Source organism: Canis lupus, chromosome 6 (genome assembly GCF_003254725.2).
Source record: "Canis lupus dingo isolate Sandy chromosome 6, ASM325472v2, whole genome shotgun sequence".
In the NCBI taxonomy this organism is placed as follows: domain Eukaryota; kingdom Metazoa; phylum Chordata; class Mammalia; order Carnivora; family Canidae; genus Canis; species Canis lupus.
In genome coordinates this window covers 40,042,522-40,066,974 of record NC_064248.1, presented here as the reverse complement: position 1 = coordinate 40,066,974, position 24,453 = coordinate 40,042,522, and the positions used below count along the sequence as shown (strand labels likewise).

The window sequence follows — 24,453 nt, the reverse complement described above, 5'->3', positions numbered from 1 at the left end:
GAGGCGCTAGGGGCTTCGGGGGAGCGGAGCCGGTGCCCGGGGTTCGGGGTTCGGGCCTCGGAGCCCCGCGCGGGGCCGGAGTCACGGGGCCGCCCCAGGACCTGCGCCCGCGCACACGCGCATCCCGGCCGGGCCCGCGGGCGGCCCCGCTCACGCCCACCCCCCGGGACCCCGCGCACCGCCCCCCGCGCACCGCTCCCGCCCCGGCCCCGGCCCTCGCAGCGCGTCCCCGCCGCCGCCCCGCACGCCCCGAGCCCGCACCCACCGGCCCCTCTTCCGGGTCCCGGCCCGCCCGGCCTACGCGGCCTACAATGGGCGGCCCACAGGCCCGCGCCCGGCCCGCACGACTCACCCGCGGCGGCGGCGGCGGCGGCGGCGCCCCGGCCCGGCTCCGGGAGCGGCGCGGCGCGGCCCATGCGCTCAGCGGCGGCGCGGCGGGCGGGACGGGGCGGGGGCGCGGCCCCGGGCGGCCCCCATCGCAGCGGCGGCGCGGCGGCCCGGAGGCGGGCGCGGGGCAGGCCGCGGGGGCGCCGCCGAGGCCGGCCGCCCGCTCTCACCCGCCTGCACCGGGAGACGCGGCTCCGGACCGACTCCGGCCGGTCCTGCGGCGGCGGCGGCGGCTGCCGCGATCGCTTCCCCGAGCGGGGAGCCCGAGCCCAGAGCGCCGAAGCCCAGGCCGGAGCGCCCCCGCCGGCGCCGCCCGGAAGTGCGGGGGCGGGGCCGGAGCGCGGGGCGGGGCCCCGGAGCGTGGGGGCGAGGCCGAGGACGTGGGGCGGGGCCCGGAGCGCGGGGGCGGGGCCCGGAGCGGGGCCGAGAACGTGGGGGGGGCCGAGAACGTAGGGCGGAGCCCGGAGCTCGGGGGCGGGCCCGGAGCGTGGCCGAGAACGTGGGGGGGGCCCCCGGAGCGTGGGGGCGGGGCCGAGGACGTGGGGCGGGGCCTGGGGAGTAGGGGCTAGGCCGAGAACGTGGGGCGGGGCCCGGGGTGTGGGGGCGGGGCCGAGAACGTGGGGCGGGAACCGGAGCGTGTGGGAGAGGCCGAGAGCGTGGGGCGGGGCCCGGAGCGGGGGGCGGGGCCGAGGATGTGGGGCGGGACCCGGAGAGTGGGGGCGAGGCCGAGAGCGTGAGGCGAGGCCGAGAGTGGGGGGTGGGGCCAAGAGCGTGGGGCGGGGCCCCCGAGCGTGGGGGGCGGGGCCGATATGTGGGGCGGAGCGCGGGGGCGTGGCCGAGAGCGGGGGGCGGGGCCCGGAGCGGGGGGCGGGGCCCCGAAGCGTGATCCAGACCGGAAGTGAGGTCGCCCGGAGCGTAGGGCGGGGCCAAAGGCTCGGGGCGGGGCCAGGACGCGAGCGTTTCGGATACGTGGGGCGGGACTGGCACGGGACGCACCAGCCGGAGCGGGGGGCGGGGCGAAGGCTTGGGGCAGGGACTTGGGCGGGGCCGGAGCACCGGGCGGGGCAGCCTTGAGGAGGGGATCCGGGAGCAGGAGGCGGGGCCCAGAGCGTCGGGGAGGGACCGCGAACACAGGGCGCAGCGGAGAGCGTAGGGCGGAGCCGGAACGTGGGGGCGGGAGAAGGACGGGGACGTAGCCCGGGGCGGGGGCGGGGCCTAGAGCCCCGGGCCCAAGCACTTGCAGGGACGGACGGCGCGGAGGCGGGGCCCGGGGCAGCGGCGGGCGCGGGGAGGGGGCGGGGCCGCCTGGTGGGCGGGGCCAGGTCCCAGGTGCGGGCGTCTGGGTGGGCCTGGGCGGCGAGCGGCGGTGTGGCGGGAGCCCGTGCGGGTGCTGCGGAGCCGCCCTGCCCGGCCGCCGAGCGCCTGGCTTTCCTTCCTACGCTGTCCCTAGGTCATACTGGCGCGGCAGCCTGGGGAGCAGGGCTTCCTGCACCACCACCTCTGCCCTTCACCGTCGCCATAGCAGCTGTTGCCCGACCTGCAAGCACAGCCGGCCAGCTCCTTGTCTACCCGCCCCGGGCCCTTCCCTAAGGGAAGGATGTGGCACTGAAAGGTTACCACTGCCCCTCAGGAATTGCTTCTGGCACCCCCGTGACCACCTAGGGCCTGTGCCCCACAGAGCCACGAGGCCTGCACCTGAAGAGATGCTCCCCGCAGTCTCCAGGGCAGGGCCGTGCCCCGTCCAACAGGCCACCACATCTTCTCCTGGACCCTGTTTGCCCTCCCGGCGCGTCCTCATCTTTCAGGCTCCATACCAGTGCACAAGTCCTGGCTTGGGGCTCCACGGGCCACAGCCAGCCTCCCACCCAGATGTCCACGGGTGGTGCCTGTCTGGGGTGTGCAGGTGTAGGGACACACCAGCCTGCCTCAAGTCTCAGCACAGCATCTCTCCCAGGGGGTCATAGGAAAGGGAGGCAGTGAGGGATGAGGACAACCAGGGACGCATCCCCAGCCTACCGAAGGCCCAGACCACCCAGGGGCAGTCGGGGCTATAGATGAGGGGCTATGCGACCAAGCCCACACTGGCCCCACTAGGGTGATCACAGTGGGGGTCACTCTCACCAGCATCCAGCTGGGACAGTCCCAGGCTCCCCAGTGCAGCCCCTCCCCCACTCCGTTCAGCCTAGGAGTCTTAGAGACCACGAGACACAGTGGGTGGCCTTCTGGGCACAGCGGGGTCTCTGTGGGGTATGGGAGTCCTGGGTGGGCTGGACAAACAGCAAGAGCTCCCAGACACTGGCCCTCATGTTGCCTCCCCGCTCCCAGACACGGGTCCCCAGTGCTTGCCTTGGTTCTGCAGAGCTGCTGCTGTGGCCGGGCCAGGCTCCCAGGGTTGTGTCCACGTCCATCCTCCTCCTGGCCCATGGCGGCAGGTGTCCCCAGGCCCCAGGACCAGAACAGGACCCTCGGGCCCCTGGCTCCTTGGGGCTCCCACCCTGCAGGGACAGGAAGGGAGTCAGAAGGCCTGGAGGAAATGCAGCAGCCCAGCTACCGCAGATTAGAACTGTGGGCACAGAGGGGCGATTGAGCAGGGTGAGAGCAGCCGTGGACCAGAGGAGGGAGCCCAGGGAAGGCCAGACCGGGCCTGCGGTGCTGCAGGGGCGACCTGGCAGGGACTGTGTCAGCCACCCAGACGTGACACCAAAGAGCCCCAGGAGCCTCATGTCAGAACAGGTGAGTTCCTTGATGGAGCACCCTCTTTTCACACACACACCCCCAGTGAAGGGGGTGCCAGGGTTTGCCACTAGAAGCTTTGATTGGATTAACCGTAGAGGACATTTGTTCCGGCTTTCCAGGAACTACATGAAAAACTTAAAAGCAAAAATGAAATAATTTTCTTCAACGTAGACATAAAATGAATACTTAGAAATAAAGCGAGCTTTGAAGCCTTACATGTGGGGCAGCCCGGGTGGCTCAGCGGTTTAGTGCCACCTTCAGCCCAGGGCGTGATCCTGGAGACCCAGGATTGAGTCCTATGTCAGGTTCCCTGCATGGAGCCTGCTTCTCCCTCTGCCTGTGCCTCTGCCTCTTTCTCTCTCTCTCTCTCATGAATAAATAAATAAAATCTTAAAAAAAAAAAAAATGAAGCCTTACACGTGTTCATCCACTTGGCTGAGGAACACCACTCATAAAAAATGATTCAAAGAAATCATCCGAAAAAAAAAAAAAAAAGAAATCATCTAAGATGCACCAAGTATATTGAGGCGCGTCCAGCATGGCCCGATGTGTGATGATGAAAGCCAGCAGCAGAGAACAGGCTGCAGACATGGGACACTGGGGGCACATCCCCATTGTCTTCCTGGGAGGGGAGTGCAGGAGGGACCATGGGATTTGGGCCTCTGGAGGGAGGGAGGGGTCTCAGGCCTAGCCCCTTCTGGGTCTGCCCCAACAGGTGTGGGGGGTGGCGGTGGGAGGGCAGGCGAGGCCCCGGCAGGAGGGGGGGGCGCGGGCTCATCTGGCTGTGGACGGTTGTAGCGGGGGTGGTGAGGACTCCCCCTTGGAGGCACAGCTCCAGCCGCCCGGGCTCCACCCTTCATCCTGGGTGTCTTTCCTCTCTCAGTTCTGAGCTCTGGGGGGAGGGCCAGTGTCGCCTGTGTCCCCACGGCAAACCCCAGATGGATGCACAGCCGTCACACCAAGATCATGAGCCCGAGCACCAAGGCGGCCCGTGCTCGGTGCCCGCTGTTGTGGGTGCAGAGCTCGTGCCTGTAGGGTGGGAACGCTGACCATCCATATTCCAGGGCACTAATAGGTTATTGTCGGAGCGCAGACTCGGGGGTGCTTGCAGCACTTCCTTTATGCATTCAGGAAGAGGCTCTGTGCCCGAGAAAATGCAGCGGGCACCACCCCGCGGGCCCCTGTGGGAGCGAGCTGGATGCCTGGGCCCTTGGGACAGGACGCGGCTGCCCACGCCAGGCACAATGGTGCTGCTCCGACTGTCCCGGGACCAGTGAGAAGGTGCCCAGCACAGCCCATGGACACTCCAGCCTGGGGGACCGCATGTCAGGGCAGGCCCCTGCCTGTCCCCGCTCTGTCGGGATCCCCGTCCGCTTGCCCTGGGGGCGGCTGTGTCATCCAGGCTGGCACTTTGCATCGGTAGTGCTCTTTGGCGTCTTCAGCTGCAGCTGCCTGGGGCAGACACCCCAGAGGTGATCTCGCCCCCAAAAGCCAGGCTGGGCCAGCCGGGGCGTAAGGTCAGGGCCCTGTGTCTAACGAGCCAGCTCTGGCATCAGCTCGCTGTTGGGGGTACCTGGGTGACTGTCACCTTCTCATACTGCTCTATGTCATCCCAGCCCAGCTGTCCCTGCTCCTCAGAGCCGCCACAGGCTCCCCTGAACAAGGCTAGGAGGCCCCACAGCAGAGGTAGGGGACTGCAGCACTCGGCTCCTGCCAGGCCCGGCTGGTGATGCTGCGTTCGTTCCCACGTCCCCTGTCTGGACGACTCACCCAGCAGACCTGACACAGCCCCCACGGGTCAAGGGCCAGGGCTCAGGGCCGACAGGGAAGCAGGGGCACAGCAGCCGGCGAGTAGTCCGAGGGTACCCTCCACACCCGCCCCAACTTGGGCTTCACCCTCAGGGTCCTCCGGGGATCCCGTCGCTCCAGGCCAAGGAGCACCGCGGGTCATCTTCCCATAGTGCGCCTCCAGAGAGATCTGCCGCCAGGGCCATGTCCTCACGACACAAGGACAGGAGGACAGTACTGCACTGAGGCCTGCGTGACCCCGCCAGCCACAGGCGCCTGGGGGAAGGGGGAGAGCAGCCTGCCGCCTTGGGAGCCTCGGGGACACAGCGCTGACCCAGCTCCCGCCTCCCCAAATGCACGCCTCCCACCTCCCCAAATGCACGCCTCCCGCCTACGCCTCCCGCCTACGGCAGGGCGGCAGGGCAGGCAGCTGTGCTCAGCACAGTGAGGGTCCCGACCCAACCCCGCTGGCCCCAGAGGTCTGTGGGCGTCCCCTCGTCAGGAGCCTGGGGCTCAGGTGCAGGCAGGGAGGGCCTGCTGGCCTCCGCGACCCCAGCGCCACTTTCCCAGGATGGGTGGTGTCTGAGGGGTCTCAGCCTGACTTGCAAAAGCAGCGGCTGAAGTCCCGGAGTCCCGAATGGTGTCAGGTCACTCCCCCTTCTGGTAGTGGCAGCCCCTTACACCAGGCAGGCCTCCTCTCTGTGCCTGCTGTCACCTGGGATGTCCTTGCCTGACCCGAGCCCTCCATCCCCGGGGTCTCTCACAGCGCCGGGAGCTCACAGGCCCCTGCCTCCGCTGCGGCCTCTCCTTCTACCTGCCAGACCTCGTTTGGCTCCGCCAAGCCTGTGCGGTGCCAGACACCAGGGCAGCCCATTGACCCCTTGCGCCGGTAGCGGGGGCGGGGGGGTTGGCGAAGGGCAGGCAGGGAGGGGCTGTACCCCCGCCCAGGCCCAAGCCCCTCGAGGGCCGCCCCCGCTGTCCAGAGACGTCTCTCTCGGCTACCTAGGAGCCCCACAGCCGCCGCGGCCACACTCTAAGTATGTGATTACGTATGCTGGGGTCCCTCGGCCCTTTGTTGCTGCAGAATCTGTCGTAGCAAACAAAAGTGCACTGGATTAGCCACAGTGGATTAAAAGATTTGCTTCCCAGAGTTTACCTAATAACCCAACAATCGTGCCGACAGAGGCTTTGAACCTTGGGACAAGCCGGCCAGGCCATCTGGGGGCTCTCGGCCTCCGCAGGCGGCTGCCGCCCATCCCCGCTCCCGGCTCGGCCCCCGGCCAGGCCTGTGCTCCTCCAGGCCCGTGCACCCAATGTGGGGCGAGCCCAGGTCCCGGGGGAAGGCGCAGGGCTCGGAGGTCGGGAGCGGAGCTGGCCAGGCGGGCGGGCAGCAGGCCGCGGTGGGCCCGCCCCCAGCTCGTCCACCCACCCGGTGCAGCAGGGACGCCGGCGCCTCAGAGGGCGGCAGTGGAGGGCAGGTGACGCACCAGGCTGCAGCCCGCTCCGGCCGCCCGCGTGCACTCACACACACGTACACACACAAGCGTGGCCCCCTTTGATCTCCACTGGCGAGCCCCTAACCGCAGCTGCCTCCCCGCAGTCCGCAGGCGGCCCGGGTAATGGGATTTGGCACCTCTGATCCGGGCGGTATGGCCGCTGCCCAGTACAGGTGGATGTTTTTCTCCCTTGTCGCTTTCTTCTTTCTCTTTTTGAATTTAAAAAAAACATGCGCCCTGCACGGCGCGGACGTGACGTGGCCTGTGGCCCAGTGGCGAGAGGGCCCGGCCGGCCGGGGGTCTTTGATGCGGCCTCCGGACGGGATCGGAGCGAAGGACGCAGCCCCGGGCTTCGGGGCTCCCGCCTCGTGCGCCCCTTTGTCTCCAGCCCCAGCGGCCGCGTGCGCGGGTCGGGGTGCGAGGGCCGCCGGGGACAGTGGGCGATGCGCCCGCTTACCTCACCTGGGGGCTCCGGCCGCGCCGCCCTCCCCGCTCCGCCATGCTGCGCTCGGCCTCGGCGCTGCAGCCGCCCCGGGCCGCGGTCCCTGCTCCTGGCGCGGTGGCTCGGCAGGACTGGGCTCCGGGCTGCAGCTCGGGTTCCCAGCGCCGATTGGCTGAGGCGGGGACCAGATGACGGCCTCAGAACCCTACGGTAGCCATGGCAACCAGCCCCTTCAGACACCGACACCCCAGCCACTCCCGATGCCGTGGGAGTCGGCCGCGCGTGGGTCATAGCACCCTCGGAGGGCCAGGCCGGCGGCGCCCCTGCCATGCACCAGCTCCTGACGCCTCGCGGGTGCACTTCACGTGCGCCGCCGTGAGGCGTCCCCGGGCCCGTCGGTGCCCCGCCGGCCACCTGCTGGAGGCAGCAACAATGTCCTGGCGGCCCCTGGTTCCTCGAGGATTTCAGGTCAGGCTTGCCCCAGGGGCTGGAGGCCAGGCCACTGGTGAGCAAACAACGGGTGAGGGTGGCGGGACAAAGGGCCGGGGCCCCACATCAGGGACTCAGAGCCCAGCTTGCATCCCCCGAGACCCCAAGGGCCTCGGCTCTCCTGCCTGCCGACCCCTCCCACATCACTCTCAGGAGCACACAGACCCGCGCTCGCCTCTCAAGAGCCTCCCGAGGCCCCGGCCGGCCCTGCGGCGGCAGAGACCCTGGGCCTTCACAGCGAGCTCTCTCCAACCCACACAAACCTGCTCCTCGGGGCGCCTGGGCCCCGCATCCCGCTGCACCAGCCCACAGCTCCAGCCCCACAGCTCAGCCCTCCTGGTGTCTCCAGACCGGGGCTTCCCGTCGGGGGCCTGACACAGCATTGCCCCGGGGACCGGCCCCCCAGGCCCACCTAGAGCCGCCTGTGCGGGTCCAACGCCTCAAGGCCCCGGATCCACCGGAGCCCCGGGAAGCCACATCCCCCTCCGGGCCCAGGCCCAGCCCACACCTGCTACAGAAAAGAGGAAGAGAGCCGCTGGCACAGGCCTGCGAAGAACAGCGTGAGCCCCAGGCCCTGGGAGGCAGCCAGGACCGCGGGTGCCCAGGGGCAGCGGAGGAGGCCACTGCCCGGGCCAGAGGAGCCTGGGAAACGGGGAATCTGGACGTGGGTCTGCGGGGCTCGCACACCAAGGGGACAGGCTCAGGGTGGGCCAGGCTACACAGCCAGCCCCAGGACTGGCTCCCACCCCGAGTTGTTGGGTCACGGTGGGGGGGGGGGGCGGGGAGTCCTGGGCCTCAGGGCCTCCCCCACATGCGGGACGCCACAGGCACACAGGTGTTGTCTAGGGGCAAGGTGTGGGTGGGAACAGGGGGTGGGGCCCCAGCCTGGGGCTCGGGGAGCTTGGGCAGGGCTCCAGGCCGCTGCTGCTGAGCCCCTTCAGCTGACCCGGGGCTCCCCTAGGAGGGCATCTGGGGCACAGATCCAGGGGGAGAACCATCGTGCACACGGTGGGTCTCGCAACAGCCCTCACATACGGGGTTGGGCACAGGGCCGTGGGCTGGGCTGGGCTGCGCCCTTGTGACCTCAGTTGCCCTTACTGGGCCTCGGGACCCCACGGTGTTGACGGTCGCACTGGCAAGGGCTCCACTGCCCAGGTCCCAAGGGACCTCCCCATCTACAGCTAGCGGCCAACCCTCGTGTCCGTGGTGGTCCTTGACTGGTTGGGCCGTCACAGAAACAGGCGAGCCTGGGGACTTGCCTAGGGGCTCCTAGAGGGGCGACGGGGGGGACAGGGGTGCAGCCTGTCTGCGCACGGGGGCCAGCACAGGGCAGCTCGGCCTTCTGCAGGCTTGACGGGGGTCGGTACAACCACCGACCCCAATCCAGAGGCCTGAGGAACTGCAGGCACACACAGCTGACACGGAAGAGGACCTGGAGGGGGCCGTGTGGCCTGGTGGGCTCCCAGCGCTCAGCTCCGGTGGGGGTGCAGCAGTGAGTACGCACGGTCCCCATGTCCCCCTTCCCACCTTCTGGAGGGGCAACCTTCCCAGACCTGGGCTACTGCTTTATCTGGGGTGGGCCGGCGAGCACCTCCCTCGCTGACTGCTGAACCTCTCCCGGGCGGACAGTATTTGTGAGAACGTGATCAAACAGATTCTGACTCTGCCCGAAAAGGGCCACAGCCAGAACCACTCACTGTAGGTTCTGGGGAGGGAAGTGACCTGCTGAGGCCACACCAACCTCCTTCCACTGAGCAGCAGCACTGGAGGCGAGTGGGGGCCGTCCCTGGGGCAAGCTGTACGCCTCGGGGAGAGCAGGGCTGCACCCCCGAATGCAGCAATGCCGCTGGGCCTCCAGCACAGACAGGAAGGCGCCTCCTGGGAGCCCACCCACCCCCACAGCGGCCCACCCTCCCCCAGCCACAGGCCCTGGCCAGCCCTAAGTCCCTGGGGCACCGGCAGACACAGGAGCACAGGAGTCCTGGTAGGAGCTGCCCACCTTGACCTGTAGCCTCGGTGAGGGCAGCAAAGGGCAGCTGGGAGCCAGAGCCAATGACCTGGGGGCACGCGGGGTGCACAGCGGGCAGGGGGTGGGTGGACAGGTGACACGAGCAGAACAGCCCTAGGAAGGGGTCTGCTAGATTCGGGTCAGGGCCAAGCGTGGGAACCATCAAGCGGGGGCTGGAAGGGCTGGCCAGTCCAGGACGCCGGCCACGGCGCTGGAGCCAGGCGCTGCGGTGCGGGTAACCCGGCCAGGCCTTGCAGGCCACAACCAGGGCAGGGGCAGGCCGGGCGCTGGCAACGTTTGGTAAAATTTTTGAAAAATGAAAAACTAATGTTTTTTCCATGTTGGAACATCCCGTGAAGAAACAATCATGTGCATCAAGATATGAATCCAGAGGGGCGCCTAGGGGGCTCAGTGGTTGAGCGCCTGCCTTCTGTTCAGGTCGTGTGACCCCGGGGTCCCGGGATCCAGTCCCACATTGGGCTCCCTGCAGGGAGCCTGCTTCTCTCTCTGCCTGTGTCTCTGCCTCTCTCTCTCTCTCTCATGAATAAATAAAATCAAATCTTTTAAAAAAATAATGAAAAGAAAAAAAGAGACATACAAGTCCAGAGTGCACCCCAGAGGAGTCTGGGACTGAGAGAACATTTTTCAGCCTTGCACACAGACCTCAGGACCGCCCCGAGGGCAGGCCCCACCCCTCAATGACCTCCCTGTGCTGTGGAACCTCCAGGGCCCTCCTGTGGCTGGGTTCACCAGCCATGCTCTGTCTGGCCTCCACCTCCATCAGCACAGCCCAGGTGTGTTCACGTCAACAGCACCCTGAGGGGAGCCGGGCACCCCTGGGTCAGCTGCCAGGACCAGGTCGGGGCATCACTCACTCCCCGTCCTCCCAGAGTGATCTGAATGGCTCTTGATGCTCAGTACTCCCAGGACAGGGCCGGGAAAGGGGATCAAGGCACCCCAAGTCTCAGGGCACTGGGCCCAGCATCCCAAGGGGATCCACATCCTGCACCCCCCTGGATGGTACGCCGGCGGAGCCTTCCCCCACTCCCAGAGTCAGCCCACAGCCTCCCTGCCTCTGCCCAGGAGAATGCCACACAGATGAGGATGTGGACACAGAGAGCATCTGTTGCCAGATGCCTCCAACCACCCTGGGCCCTTCCAGAGGAAAGCAAAACATGGCAAGACACCAAAAGGAACCCCGGTTCCACAGCTCAGCCACATCCGGGTCTCTGGGGCAGGGCAGACGAGGTCCAAAACCATTTGGGAGCACTCGGGGCTTCCAGGCAAAGCAGCACACACACGGACAAGTTCAAACTTTACTGACGCCGCCCCAGCTGGGTCTCCACCTCAGGGGAGAAGAGGGGACTACAGAGGCAGCAAGCTGGCCCCAGACCTCTGGGGGCCCTGGGACAGGAGACCCCTGGGGCTCCACAAAGCCCATCCAGCCCTGGCAGCCACTGAGCCAGCACAGAAGATGGGGTTCATCCACCAGCCCCCACCAGACTCGTGCGCCCACGGTGGCGGGGGCGGGGGGCAGGTCCCCGCGCAGTCACTCCCTGCTGGCCCTCTTCTGCACCACCACAGGCTCAGACAGGGCCTGCTGCTCAAGCTGCCCAATCAGCTCCTCCACGTAGACCTTGAACAGAGGGGTCGGGTCCTGCAGGAGCGAGACGGGGTCACAGTGAGCTGCTCCGGGGAGGCAGGAACGCAGCTGCTGCTGGCCAAGCATCAGGGGGGAACGTGGCCCTTCAGGCTTGGCCTACAGCCACCAGCCCAGAAGACAGCCCTGTCCGCGAGACAAGGACCACCTTCCACTGGGGACACAGGGCTCCTGTCCCCATCTTTCCTGCCTTGGGGTCCTAGGCCACGGAGGGTTCCCAGTTCCAGCAGCAACCATCCACTCCAGACTTTCCAGGATGCAGACACAAAAATACCTCAACTCTGAGACTGCAAAGACCCCGGGGCAGGGAGTGCTACTTGGGCAAACCAAAGGTGCCCCCGAGAATCCTTCTGTCCATGAATTTATGAAGTCAGCCGGGGTGCAGGAGAGTATCAGCACGCTGAGGAGAGGGGGCACAGCACACGGAACCCAAGGTTGTGGCTCCATCGGGGCAGCTCCTCCCCAGGCCCACCACGTGCGGCAGCCCTAGGCCAGGTCCTCCCTGGGCCAGCACACGCCACCCCATCTGTCCGCCGGTGCTCACACATGCTCACCTTCTCCTCCAGGAGCCTCTGCTTCTCCACGGCCTCATCCAGCGTCAGGCCGACCCACTCGGCTTCTGCCTCCGGGATGACAAACTCCTGCCCCGGTTGGGGGGGGGGGGGAACCAGGCCCACAGTGAGCGGAAGGACCGCCAGCCAACAGGACCCCCAGGGAGCATGACGCACCAACTGAGGCCCCCACCTTGTACTTGTCGAAGATGGCAGCCCTCTTCTGGGGGTTGTCGGGGTGCAGCTGGGGGTCCTGTCGGGCGAGCCGCAGCAGCATCCCTCGCTTCAGGTCCATCCCGAACTTGGAGCACAGATCCTCCTCTGGAGTCTGGCAGGAGACCATGCATGGGGCAGGGCTGCTGGCAAGGCCCTCCAGCCACCCGAGAGCAAAGGGAGGCCCGACGGTGGGGAAGGAGGCAGCAACGCTCGCTGGGGACCCTGCACCCCAGACGACACGCCGGGGGAGCCCGCCCTGCGCCCGCACAGCCCCCGGCTTGCCTTCAGGATGTAGAAGTCGAACCCGTAGGCCGCGTCAATGAGGTCCAGGGTCCGCGCCGTCACCGTGACAGCGAACTTCGTGTCCAGGATCTCGCTGTACAGTTCACGCTGCAACAGCTGTGGCTTCCACACCTTCTTCACCCTCTTTGAAAGCTAAAGGAGGAACAGAAACGTCACGCGCGCTGCTGCGGCCTCCCCGGGGCCGGGCGGGGCGGGGGACGGGGCGAGGAGCGGGGCCGGGGCCCGCCGCCACCTACCTTGTCGTCGCCGACGTACCTGTAGCCGACGACCCAGCCCTCCCCGCCCCAGAGCCCCAACTGCGCCTCCGGCGGCCGGTACACGGGGATGGGGACGTCCTGCACGCGCTCCCGCCGGCCGCCCGCCCCGGCCCCGGCCCCGACCCCGCGCGGCCTGTAGTGCACCGGCGCGGGCGCGCGCGCCTCCTGCAGGGAGCGCAGGTAGTGCGGGGGCAGCCGCGAGCAGATGCCCTCCCGCAGCCACAGCCGCCTCCACAGGCCGACCGGGACCTTGTGCAGCGGCATCGCGGCGCCCCCGCTCCGCCCCGCCGGAACCGGAAGTGACGCGCCGCGCTCGACCGCCGCCCGCTGGCCGAGGAGCCCGTCAGTCAAGCGCTCGCCCCGCCCCCTTCCTGTCCTTAGAGACCGTGGAAAATGCTCCGCGGCGAGGGCCGCAGCCCCAGGCACCGTCGGCCAAGGCCGCATCCTCACCCGCGGCGGAGGGCGGGGCTTGTCACCCGGGCCGCCTCCCTCTCCTCTCCGCACCCCTGCCCGCCCCTCCCCTCCCCCCGCCGCCCGCCCCTCTCCCCTGTCTAAAATAAAACACTGCAGTGTCTCAAAATATCACTGTAAAATATTAAACTCACCAATCACAGCAAAATCAGAGCTACATAAAAATGTCTTGCCAACTTTTAACTCCCGAAACGCCACATAGAAATGTTTCCCCTTTATGAGCCCAAGCGCAGGGGGCCGCGGGCACCCAGGGCAGCAGGTGCCCAGCCCTGCCCGGGCACAGACAGCAGCCCACCGCGGTGCAGCCGCCGCCTCCTGCTTCCCCCACGGAGGACGGGGCGTGCCGGTCGGGTCCCTGGGAGCCTCCTCCCCAGCAGTGGCTCGGCCCACGGGGCAGCCGTGGTCTCTTCCTCTCCAGGAGCAAGTCCCCACACAAGGGCCCAGGAGCCCACGGGCTGGCTGCGGCACTGCACTCCCGGGCAGCTGGGCGGGCCCCCCCCCAGGAGCCTCTCCCCAGGGGCCCCGGCCTCTCCTGGAGCCCCAGGGCCCATCAGCTTCCTGCCTGCAGACTGTGGTCCCCTCTCCCCACACGTCCACGTCAGCAGGGAGCATCCCCATCAGGGAGCCAGGGATGCAGGGAAGGCACAGCTCCCAGGCTCAACGGGGCAGGGGCTGCGGGGGGTGGGCTCAAGCCAGAACCTCACAGAGGAACAGGGACCATGGGGAATCTTTCTCCCCACCTCCAACCACCTCTAGGCAGAACACAGAACGTGCCCCTGCGTGGTACCTGTGGTTTCCAAGCAGCCAGGCCCAGGCCCCTGGGGCCCCCGCACAGGGAGCCGGCAGCCAGCAGGCACAAGGGAATTGGGGGTTGGGGGTGTGGTCCTCTCCTCGGGAGTAAGCAAATAGTGCATTGGGCAATTTTATTCTGTTGGAAATCAATCTGGACAGGGTCCTTCTCCTTTGGTCCTGCCCCTGGCCAGAGAGTCAAATCACAGCTGCAGGCGTCTCTGAGCCGGCCACGTCACGTCACGGTGTACAGCTCCTCTCGGTGGTTCCTACAGATCTGATAGTGGCAAGTGAGCTTCTGCGAGCAGGCCCAGGGCTTAGTGTGCTCCTCACGCGGTGGCAGCAGGAACGCTGCACTTCCTGCCAGCAGCATGTGCCAGATGCTGTGCGTGTAGTAATAGTTGTCGCTGGTCATCATGGAAGTGTAGATGGCGACGGCCACAGCAGCCATGGAGATGCCAGGCAGGAGGTAGAAGGCCCAGCGCTGCCAGGACGTGGGGTAGCAGTGGCGCCGGTGCCCGCAGCGGTACACCTGGGGGAGCCGCCAGGTGAGCGTTGCTGAGGAGCTGCGGCCACAGCCCCCCAGGGCCCACCCAGGTCCGGGCAGCAACACCGTCCTGCGGCTGCAGAGAGGGCCTATGCACACAGACATTTGACCGCTCTCGGGCCAGGCCGTGGGGGGTCCCTGGCGGCCCTCAGCACGTGTGGGGACTCAGGCCCAGGAGCAGAAACCCAGCCCCAACGAAGGGCCAGGATGTCTTGTCCCAAGTAGGGGTGTGTGGGGGAGCCAGACTCAGCCTAACCACCGGGGAGGGGGGCGGGGGGTCCGGGCAGGAACCCTGGCCTGTCCCAGCTCCTTACCCACATGGTGACCATGACCACAAAGGCAAAGAGACAAGGCCCCAGCGTGTTCCAGGCACCTCTGCGGTCTAGCTGCAAGGACATGGCGAAGATCAGCGTCCCCAGGAGAAACAGGACCTGGACAAGACACGGGGTGACCGCAAGGTCACAGGCCAGAGCCGTTTACAGCAACACGAGGTCCAACAGGCGCAGGCAGCCCGGGGACGGTGACCATGCTGCTGTCCCCACGGCCCAGACCCCCTAGGGTTGCTGGCTGGGGGGCAGGTGACCACCTCAGCCCCTGCACTGCTGGGACCTGCGGCTCCCATGGGTCCGCCCACAGTGAATGTCGGAGGCACCAGCGTGGCCAGGCAGGGCACCAGGGCCCATGTCTCCATCAGCCAGGGCCACCTGAGGCGGAAAAGCCCCCAGAGTGTCCTCAGCACCAGGGACTGCAGCAGCACGGCCGGGGGCCTCACCGAACCCGCCCACCCGAGTCCCTGCCCGGCAGCCACCTCGCAGCGGGAGGCACCAGGAGCCATGGGAGGCCCCTGAGAGCCGAGCTCTCGCTCTGGTCTCGTCCTCGGCAGGCCGCATGCCGGGGCCCAGCCCGGAGTCAGGAGTCACTTACGTGTTTCTGGGCCGCCTTCAGCCGTGCCATGCAGAGGATGGTGACCCAGATGGACACTCCCGAGCCCAGAAAGTCGCAGAACTGCAGCGTGTCGTAGCCGAGAATGCACAGCACCGCCTCCCCGGGCTGGTCACACGCGTGATAGAACTGCACACGGGGTGGTGAGAGTGGCTGCTGCCCATGCAGCCCACCCCTGCCCTGCACCCAGGGGGCGCGGCCAGCCTACCGTGGAGAAGAACATGGTGTAGGCGTAGACCGAGGCCTCCACCAGCAGCGCGCGGTGCACGGAGACGGCGATGGGCGCCAGAAACACGAGGTTGCTGAGGGTAAGGAGGAGTGTGGCCACCCTCTGCTGGGCTACGGTCTGCGCAGTGCTGTTGTCTGTGCAGCTCCACCCACGCCAGCCTGCGGGCCCGAGGGACGGCAAGGGGGCTGAGGCCCGCGGGGTGCTCCTGAACGTCAGGGCCTACCCCGCACCTAGAGCCCTGCAGGGAAGCTCATTCCTCACCCAGGAGCAGCTGGGACAAGCCGGGAAGGTGTGGGGCAGGTGTGGGTTAGGCCTGGGCAGGTGTGAGGCAGGCGTAGGGCAGGTGTGGGGCAAGTGTGGGTTAGGCCCAGGCAGGCGTAGGGCAGGTGTGGGGCTAGTCAGTGGCAGGTGTGGGGCAGGTGTGGGTTAGGCCTAGGCAGGTGTGGGGCAAGTGTGGGTTAAGCCCAGACAGGTATAGGCCAGATAGGGGGCAGGTGTGGGGCAAGTCAGGATCAAGTGTAGGGCAGGCCCGGGCAGGTGTGGGGCAAGTCAGGCCCAGCAGGTGTGGGTTAGGCCCAGCAGGTGTGGGGCAGGTGTGGGGCAGGGGAGGCCAAGGTCAGCAAGCAGTACTGCCTCCGGGGGTGGCATCTGTGCCTGGGGTGCAGGGGTGGGGGACTGTGGGTGCATGGTAGGCACGGGGAGGAGGCATCTGCCCTTGTTCTGCAGAGTCGCACTCTGGCCTTGACAGAGAGAAGATGGGCTCTCCGAGGAAGGCACGGGGCTGAGATGCCAAAGGCAGAAGTGTCTGGAGGCGGGGCTCCTGTGGCTCAGCTGGAGGAGCCTACCACGCTTGCTCCCGGAGTCATGAGTTCGAGCCCCACACTGAGTGTGAGGACTGCTTAAATACATAAATGTAAGAAGAAAAAAACAAAAAAGCGTCTGGAGCCTCCAGGGCTGGCCCTCACCCGCCTTACAGCTGCAGCCTGCGTACAGATAGCTGTGTCTGCGCAGCAGGAGACACTGGCCGTAGCGTCCGCAGTCGTTCAGGCAGGGTACCAGATACAAGGCAGTCTCCACGAGGACCGAAGCCTGCTCACACTCCCTGTGGGAAAGGGGCACAGGAAGGCCGGCTACTGAGCTGCGCTGGCCAGGCCCTCGTCAGGGCTCCCAGCGGCCTCCTGGACACACAGAACCACACTTGAGGCCCCCGGGCTCGACGTGTTGGAGGACAGCAGCTGCGGGCTCTGCGAGGCCGACGTGCCCTTCCCCTCGGCCTGCCCTGGGTCCCAGACTCCCTGTACTGCCCCTGGGGCTGTAGCAACAAGGGTGACCAGGTGCAGGAGACGAATGCCTCATCTTGCCCAGAAGGCAACTGACTGCGCGAGGCTTGCAGGACGCTTGGTGGCTCCAGACCTCGAGTAGGGCAGCCCCGTGCGCGGTCCCGCCATCAGGGTTCAGCCGCCTGCCCCCGGTGATGCCCGGGTCTCCAGATGTACTCACTCGGGACTTTCAGGGCACACCAGCTGCAGGGAGAGGTACCAGTTGTCCGTCTCCGGGTAGGGGACGATGAGGTCAGCCTTGCGGGATGCGGCGCTCAGAGACAGGCGGACGCCCTGGAAGAAGGCTGCGGGCAAGTGGGGGGCCTGCTCAGAGGCGGCAGGGGCGCAGCGGCGGGACAGCTGGCGGTGCAGCCCGCCCGTACCTGTGGTGCAGTTGAGCGACTCGTTGAAGCTTAGGAAGGGCGAGGCGGCGTTCACGCAGACGGCCACCCTGGTGCTGTTGGTCATGGCGGTCTAGGGGGACAGGCCGCGCTGAGCTCGGGCCCGCGTTCCCGCTCTGCCCGGCGCTGGCCACTGTCCTCTGTGGCCCCTCCAGGGCTGGGGCCCCCCGGCCTGACCCCGGCCACAGCCCATCTCCCTCGGCACGGCCCCGGGAACACAGCCCTCCCCCGCCCCGGTGCCTGTGCAGTCCCCATCCCCCCAAAGGCTGACCCCGTGTCCGAGCCCGTCAGCGCAGGAAGAGCCAAGCGTGGTGTGTGGGGCGGGGCGGGTGCACCCCACGCTGAGCCAGGCCCGAGGCAGGCACGCGGGAGGTACCTGGTTGGCCTGCAGGGAGATGCTGAGGGAGCCCCCGCTGTCCGTGCCCGTGTGCAGGTACAGCCGCATCACCGACGGGGTGCCCGACCGCACCAGCACCGACACCCGGTCCGCGGGCCAGAAGCGCACAGACAGCACGTCCGTGTCCTCCCGAATGACCGGGTAGCTCGTGAGGCAGAAGGGGCCACCGCCTGCCCCGCGGCTCCTGCCCGGGACCCAGGAGCCCGCGCCGGGGGGCAGCAGAGCCGCGGAGGCGTTACAGCTGCGGTTTGGGCTGCTCTGCAGGAGGTGCTGCAAGTTCATGGTCCACGGCCTGCAGGCTGTCGGAGGACGGGGCTCAGCTGCGGGGAGCTGGGGGTCCGGCGGGGGCAGAGCCACGCGCACCCGCCCTCTGCACACAGCCCACCTGTGAGGGCAGCCACAGCCCTGAAAGCCACCAACACGTGAGGTCCTGCCAGGCTCTTGGCCGTCACTTGCAGCCACCGCTCCCAGGGTGGTGAGGGCAGCAGCAGGTGGCAGGACCAGGTGAGGCTAATGCACGTGAGCACCTTCTGGAAGTTTCTGGGCAGGGTGGCTGAGCCCACGGTCAGGCGCACGGGGCAGCCCAGGCTCCCATTGGTCACACAGCCCTGCAGCTCCAGCCGCAGCTCCTGGGTGTACTCGGGGATGAAGATTCTGTGGCCAAGGGGACACGCTCTCGCTCAGGCTCCCTGACTTGCACCACCTCCCGCATCATTCCCACGAGGTGCTGGCCGAAGGAGGGGGCCGCCGGGCCCTGAGACCCCGGCCCCACGGTGAGGGCGCGGGGACCGCCCAGTCTGCCACACCCAGAGGCAGGGCCTCCCCAAGGTCCCACTCACTTGAGGTAGCTGGGATGGGAGCGGAGAGTCTGTGGAAGGGGAACATCAGGCTCCAGGATAGAGACCTCGACGGCCCGCACAACCAGCATGTCAGGATGGAAAGTGTACACGCAACTGGGAGAGACAAAACCCTAGGAGAGAGAGATGTGGGGGTTGGGGCCATAGCAGGGGACCCGTGGGGGGGGGTCAGGGCCGGAGCAGGGGGCCTGAGGGGGGGGTCAGGGCCGGAACAGGGAGCCCGGCAGGGGTCAGGGCTGGAGCAGGGGGCCCGGGGTCGGGGGGGTCAGGGCCTGAGCAGGGGGCCGGCGGGGGGGTCAGGGCCGGAGCAGGGGGCCCGGCGAGGGGATCAGGGCCAGAGCAAGGGGCCTGCGGCGGAGTCAGGGCCGGAGCAGGGGGCCTGGCAGGGGGGTCAGGGTCGGAGCAGGGGGCCCATGGGGCCGGTGGTGGAGGAGTTCAGGGCTGACCACTGAGCTGCAGCAGTGCACAGGGAAGCAAGGCAGTGGATCCTAAAGCAAAAGCGGCCCCAAGGGCATAAATGACGAGGGTGGGGGGAGGGGGGGTCCCGCACTGAGGGCCCTGCCCCCACCCCTCAAAGCGGCCCTTTTACCTTCACCTCAATCTTCTGGGATGAGGGAGGCAGGTGGGCAGCCATGAACCAATCCCCAGGCGCTGGGTGGGAGACATTGACGGACGCATTGCTCTGCAGCATCTTGATGAAGAAGGGGGACTGTACGGAGGTGTTGGCGGGGAAGCCGGTGCCCAGGGGGTTGATGACAGGAGGCGCGCCGTAGCGGAAGTACCTGCAGGCGGAGAGCGGCAGGTCGGGCGCAGGCCCAGGGCGCGGGGCAGGCGGCAGCGGGCAGCGGTACCTACACGGTGACCTCGGCGTGGCTGCAGGCGGGGCCGCCACCCTGGGACACCTGCAGCAGCCAGCGGACCAGCACGGCGTCAGGGGGCACACGGAAGTGGAAGAGTCTGGCGCTGCCGTACCAGCTGTAGAAAGATAGCTTCTGTGGGGACTGCGAGAACTGCTCGGACACCAGTCTGACATCTGCAGGTAGAAGGGGCTGTGAGCCAGGCTGCAGCGCCCACAGCGCCCGCCTCCCCACGCGGTCCCACGGAGACATGAGCAGAGCCCCGGCGGGTGCCTGACTCGCCAACCCCGACGCGGCGCCGCCCTCTCCTGCCCTGGCAGCTTCTCCGCCTGCTGTCCCACCCGGCCAGGCCGCATCCTTCCAACCCCCGGCCCCACGTGGTTGATCCCCGGGCGGCACAGCCTTGGACCCTGAAGCCAGCTCTCCCCCGACCAGCAACAACGCGCCAATCGGGCAGCTTCCACGATGAGCCTCCGGACATCGGGCACCCCAAATGCCTGAGACCTTTGAAGCACGTCCCCGCACACCCTCCCACACGCGGTCATGTAGCCCGGGCAGCTCCGAGGCCAGGAGACGGAGGCTGAGGGACGCAGGAAGTGCGCCGCGTGGGAGCTCCAGCCCATCTCCCCTTGGCCCTGGGCACGGGACCCCTGAACCCTTGCACCCCCTCCTCTGAGCCTCCCCTGTCCCCTGCTGGGGTTCCACTTGGGTGAGGGGATTCAGGCCTGGAGACCGGCCACCTGCTCAGACCCACGATGACCTGAGGCACAGCCAGACTAGAGTCTGGGGGGGAGGCAAGCAGAGACCTCGGGGGATGGAGCCCCAGCCGAAAGCCTGGCCCGCGGTGATGACAGAGGACCAGCTGGTTCCTGGACTCTGGTGGGCTCGTGCAGACCGCACAGAGGCACGGCAGGGGCCCCTGGCAGCAAAGTGCCCACAGCCCCAGCCTGGAGCGCCCCTCCACCCGCGGCATAGAGCTCTCAGGTCCCCACCTGTGTGCAAAGCTCCCCGGCTCGGCTCCCCTGCCCTCCCCGCTCTAAGAGTTTGCACCGGATGCTCACCCTGTCTTGCCAACGTTTCTAGGACCAGCTCTGAGTCGTCAAGGGCTCAGCAGAGGCCTGAGGCCTCACCCCCGATTAGGGCCCTCCTGGGAGTGTGTGCCCAGCACAGCCTGCACCAGAGCAGGCGTCTGGCCCCACGAGCACTGCCCACCCACAGCCCTCCCTCTCGGGGCTCCCACAGAACAGAAACACCCTAAATGTTCTCTGTGTTCTCAGGAGCAGCTAGCCAGGGGTGCGGGCCGTGAGGTGCCTGGGCTCGATGGCAGGCAGTTTGGCCCCAGCACCAGCTCAGGCCCCGTGCCTCCTGTGACCTTGGCTGTTCCTCCCTTCCTCTGGGTCCCAGCTTCCTCGTGAGGTGGCTGAGGCAGACAGCACCTCCCCTCAGGCACCCTGTCCTCTGAAGTTAATGGATGTTAAAGTGCTTCCGGGAGAAACCCCGCTGTGGACGCAGGAGGATGTGGCCTCTTCCTCCCCACTGGGAGACAGGCTGCCTGCCATCACCCCCATAGCAGGCCGGGGCCCCTCCAGGTTAAGCCAGATGAGCAGGGAAGGAGCTGGCCCTCCCGAGGAGCAATGGCAGAAACGATAGGGACCCACTTGCACAGCCGGTCTGAGGTCCAGAGGAGCCCACATAGCAGAGAGCTCAGGGGACGCTCTATGCAGGACGGAGTCCAGACTTCCCAGGTGGCCGTTGGCCACCGGGTCCCATTCCCCCGGTTGTGGGCTGAGTCCTAGAGCTGTCCACCAGCGGGGCACCCAGCACCCTGGCCTGAACGGGGCAAAGACATCCGGCAGCCGCCAGCGCGGGAGCGCCAGCCTGCGGACACCTGGAACACAGGTGGTAGCTGTGACATTTCCCCAGGTGCACAGGAGATAAGAGACCTGCTCAAGGTCGCCCTGAGACCCAGGGAACCCCTTACCAGGGCGACATGTCCCCTCCAGCATCCCAGCCCTACGGCCCGACCTCCTACCATGCAGTTACGTTGCTGAACAGGAGCCCATTACCTGTATCAGGGGGCACCAGCCTCCTGCACCCCACCCCGCCCTGTGGGCCCCTCCAAGAACACAGGATCAGTCGGAAGAAAGTCTGTGAACCTGTACTGGGAACCCATGTGAGGGCACGCTTCCCGCACCCTCCGGAGCAGGGCAGGTACCCGGTAAGGACACCCTGCCCGGGCACAGATGTCAGGACCAGTGGCCTACCCTGTCCGCAGGCCTGCGCCCCCCACCCGGGAGCCCTCACCCAGCCCTGACCTCAGGATGGAGAGGAGGGTGGACACAAAAGTGGCAACGTCCAGCGGAGCAGCTGAACCAGAAACCAATCTCCCGGGAAACCACCTTTCAAGTAGAGCTGTGCCAAGTGGAGGCCCAGCCCTCAAAGACACAGGAGCTCGGAGAGTTTCAGAGAAGGGGGGGCAGGGAGCCAGGAGTGGAGGGGAGCACCCCAGGCTATGCCAGCCGCCGGGCATCTGGGCCCCGGGAGACCAAGGCAACGCTCAGGGGGCTTGACACCCCCAAGTGTCTCTCCCCCAGGCAGGACCCTGAGGAGCCACTTCCCGGGGGTTCAGTACAGGGAGGGGACTCTCTCGGGGCAGAACCGCCCAGGCCTACCCCTCTCCTCAGGTCCACCTGGAGGCCAGCGGCCAAGAAGCAAGGCCAGCTGTGGGGGTCACCGCCCAGGGCTTGGCTGTGACTCTGTGGAGGGTGAGGACGGACGCCCGCGGGGCCCACTCCCAGACCCAACAACTTTCTCCCGCCTCTGCCCACCTCTGAGGCCAGAGGGGCCCGGAATCCCACCGCCCAGCGCCCCAGCTGCGCCCTGCGCCCCTCCACGCCCCGCCACACCCCCCATGCCCCTCCGCCCAGCCCTGCGCCCCTCCACGCCCCCCACGCCCCTCCACCGCCCTGCGCCCTCCACTCCCCCCCACGCCCCTCCACCGCCCCGCGCGCCGGTTCGGCCGCTACCTGGGCGCCCAGGGAGGGACCCGCGAGGGGCCGCGGCGGCAGGTAGGGGCGCCGGCGTCCTCCCAGCCCACCTGCCCCGCCGCCGCCGCAGGTGAGCGCACAGGCGCCCCAGCCGAGTCACAATCCCCCCACCCCCGGCTGCACCCCATGGCGCCCGCGCGGCTCACCGCTCCTCCTGCCGTCGCCGGCGGCCGCGGGGGGGGCCCGAGCGAGCAGCAGCAGCAGCGGCCCCGCCACCGCCGCCACCGCCGCCGCCCCCGCCGCGCCCCCGGCCCCCGGCCTGGCCCGGCCCATGGCTCCGCGCTCCGCCCGGCGCTACCCGGCCCGCGTCCCCCGCCGCCCGCCGCCGCCCGGGCAGCCGCCGCCACTACGGCCCCCGCCGCCGCCTCTGCCCCGGGCTCCCATCCTCCGGCCGGTCCCCGCCGCCGGCGCCCCGGGCACTTCCGCCTTCCTGGCCCCGCCCCGCCGCGAGCAGGGCCAGAGCGGGACCCACGGGCGGGGGCGGGAGGGGGCGCGGGGGCGGCGCCAAGCGGACCTGGGGCACCGGGAGGTGCACGCGTCTCGGGGAGGTCGTGGACTAGGGGTGCCGACCCGACGCCGCGCGCAAACGGGGGGACGCGGGGCGGGACAGGATGGAGGTCACGCGGTGCGCGCGGGGCACGTGGGGCAGGGGCGGGGCGAGACCCAACGGGGGGCGTGGGAGGGGGCGTGCGAGACTCAGCAGGGGGCGTGGGAGGGGCGGGCGAGACCCAGCGGGGGGGCGTGGCACGGGGTGGGGGGCGGAGCGAGACCCAACGGAGGCGGGGGAGGGGGCGGGGGGCGGAGCGAGACTCAGCAGGGGGCGTGGGAGGGGGGCGGGCGAGACCCAGCAGGGGGCGTGGGAGCCGGAGGGAGACCCAAGGGGTGGGTAGTGAGACCTGGGGCCCGGGGCCCGGGGCTGGAGCAAGAGAGAACAGCAGTTGTCACTGAGAACAGTAGACCCAGCGGGGCACACGAGGCACGTGGGACGGAGAGGGTCCCCGGGGGTCGGGGGCTGGCGCGAGGGACGTGGGACCGAGAGGGCGCGGGAACCAGGGGTTCAGAGGGGAAGGTGGCGGGGCACGAATGCGGAATCCACCGCGTTTGAGGCGGAGGCGATGCGCGGAACGTCCCGAGTGTCTCGTGCAGGTGCAGTCGCAGGTGTCCGTGGGTCGTGAGTGTCGGGGTCCCAGAGCCGTGGGCGGGACGCCTTGTACCGAGCCCTGGAGCGGGGGACTGGAGCCGCGCCCCAGCATCCGCTGAGCCCCCACCGAGTGCTCGGCCGGCAGCGGCCCCCCAGGCAGGGCCTCCGAGTCCTCCACACCACGAAACCGCCAGGAGCGTAAAGAACACACTTCCACGGGAAAATGAAAAAGCTCCATGTACTTGTGGGAATTTTGTCCTCTATAAGGTGCCGATTCGCCTGAGTGAGTGGAATTTGCCCTCACCTTTCACGTGGGGTTGAATTCCAAACAGGTTAAGGATTTAGGGGTTAAAGAAAAAAAAACTGGGCCGCCTGGATGGTTGAGCGTCTGCCCTTGGTTCAGGTCCTGGTCCCGGATCGAGTCCCACATCAGGCTGCTGTGGGGAGCCTGCTTCTCCGGAGCTCTCTCTGTCTCTCATGAATAAATAAATAAAATCTTAAAAAAAAAAAAAAACTTGGGGGAACTTTTTCAGAGTCTTGGGGAAACGAAGGCATTTCTAAAGATGACCCCAAACTCAGAAGCCTAGAGGCAAGACTGAAACTGAGCCAGGGGAGATGCAGGCTCTGCGGAGCGCGCTGCCTCGGGCGGGTGAGAACCTGCTGCACTTGGGCCAGGCTCGCGGCTCCTACAGTGAAGGGCCGATCTGAGTGAGTTGAGAATGAAGAGCCTGGGACGGAGAAGCCCTGCAAATCAAGAGCACAATGCCCACTCTCCCGCAAAGGCGAGGAGGCTCTGGGATGGACGCCCAAATGCAGGGGAACAGACCCCAACTTCCCCTCCTTGGAGGGATGCAAGCTGAAAAGCACAGATGTCTTGTCTTCTGCCTGACAAACCTGCCAAGGTCAAAAAGTTCAATCCCGCCGGAAGGATGTTAGGGAGCAGAGGTTGGGGATCCCGGAAGCTGTGGGATCCGCTCTGCTCCAGTCGCTCTCCAGGGAGGCTCAGGAGGGGAGAGGCCACTGTGTGCTGCGGCGGGCCCACTCCCCATCGAGGTCGTTAGGCCACGGGCGTTCACGGGGATTCACGCAGCCACAGAGAGCAGCTGTCAAAGAGAAGCCCGCA

At 67.7% G+C, this 24,453-nt stretch overlaps 3 protein-coding genes across 4 annotated transcripts in view; all 3 read right to left on the bottom strand.

Moving 5' to 3' along the window:
• The window catches only part of AXIN1 (axin 1), a 63,082-nt gene extending 60,197 nt beyond the window's left edge, over nucleotides 1-2,885 (bottom strand). Inside the window, exon 1 of one of the 2 annotated variants that reach the window (XM_049110966.1) lies at nucleotides 2,734-2,885. The gene's annotated coding sequence lies outside the window, so the exon portion shown is untranslated. Of the gene's footprint in view, nucleotides 1-352; nucleotides 419-2,733 lie in introns of those variants that run through there. The other variant, XM_049110967.1, reaches the window with a different exon arrangement.
• A 7,763-nt stretch (nucleotides 2,886-10,648) lies between these two features.
• Nucleotides 10,649-12,630, bottom strand: MRPL28 (mitochondrial ribosomal protein L28). Its single transcript, XM_025417193.3, has 5 exons — nucleotides 12,313-12,630; nucleotides 12,056-12,208; nucleotides 11,751-11,885; nucleotides 11,561-11,647; nucleotides 10,649-11,003 (listed from the first exon to the last, which is right to left on the bottom strand). The coding sequence occupies exons 1-5, from the start codon at nucleotides 12,595-12,597 to the stop codon at nucleotides 10,896-10,898; spliced, it is 768 nt and encodes a 255-aa protein (XP_025272978.1). The 5' UTR covers nucleotides 12,598-12,630; the 3' UTR covers nucleotides 10,649-10,895.
• Nucleotides 12,631-13,710: 1,080 nt separating this feature from the next.
• On the bottom strand, nucleotides 13,711-22,477 carry PGAP6 (post-GPI attachment to proteins 6). Its single transcript, XM_025417192.3, has 13 exons — nucleotides 22,336-22,477; nucleotides 19,141-19,318; nucleotides 18,875-19,067; nucleotides 18,268-18,398; nucleotides 17,814-18,082; nucleotides 17,408-17,727; nucleotides 17,014-17,104; nucleotides 16,812-16,935; nucleotides 16,277-16,413; nucleotides 15,291-15,469; nucleotides 15,065-15,211; nucleotides 14,455-14,571; nucleotides 13,711-14,125 (listed from the first exon to the last, which is right to left on the bottom strand). Exons 1-13 carry the CDS (start codon nucleotides 22,460-22,462, stop codon nucleotides 13,829-13,831), a joined length of 2,310 nt encoding a protein of 769 aa, XP_025272977.1. The 5' UTR covers nucleotides 22,463-22,477; the 3' UTR covers nucleotides 13,711-13,828.
• Nucleotides 22,478-24,453: the final 1,976 nt, after the last annotated feature.

Bases quoted from the DNA above. Each gene is read 5' to 3' on its own strand.
- MRPL28 (XM_025417193.3), bottom strand. From the start codon at position 12,597: ATGCCGCTGCACAAGGTCCCGGTCGGCCTGTGGAGGCGGCTGTGGCTG. The intron at 12,209-12,312 runs GTAGGTGGCGGC...TTCCTCCTTTAG, and splicing joins GGTACGTCGGCGACGACAAG to CTTTCAAAGAGGGTGAAGAA. The intron at 11,886-12,055 runs GCAAGCCGGGGG...GTCTCCTGCCAG, and splicing joins TCGACTTCTACATCCTGAAG to ACTCCAGAGGAGGATCTGTG.
- PGAP6 (XM_025417192.3), bottom strand. From the start codon at position 22,462: ATGGGCCGGGCCAGGCCGGGGGCCGGGGGCGCGGCGGGGGCGGCGGCG. The intron at 17,105-17,407 runs GTACCTCCCGCG...CTGTCCCCCTAG, and splicing joins TCTCCCTGCAGGCCAACCAG to ACCGCCATGACCAACAGCAC. The intron at 16,936-17,013 runs GTACGGGCGGGC...ACTTGCCCGCAG, and splicing joins GTCGCTCAACTGCACCACAG to CCTTCTTCCAGGGCGTCCGC.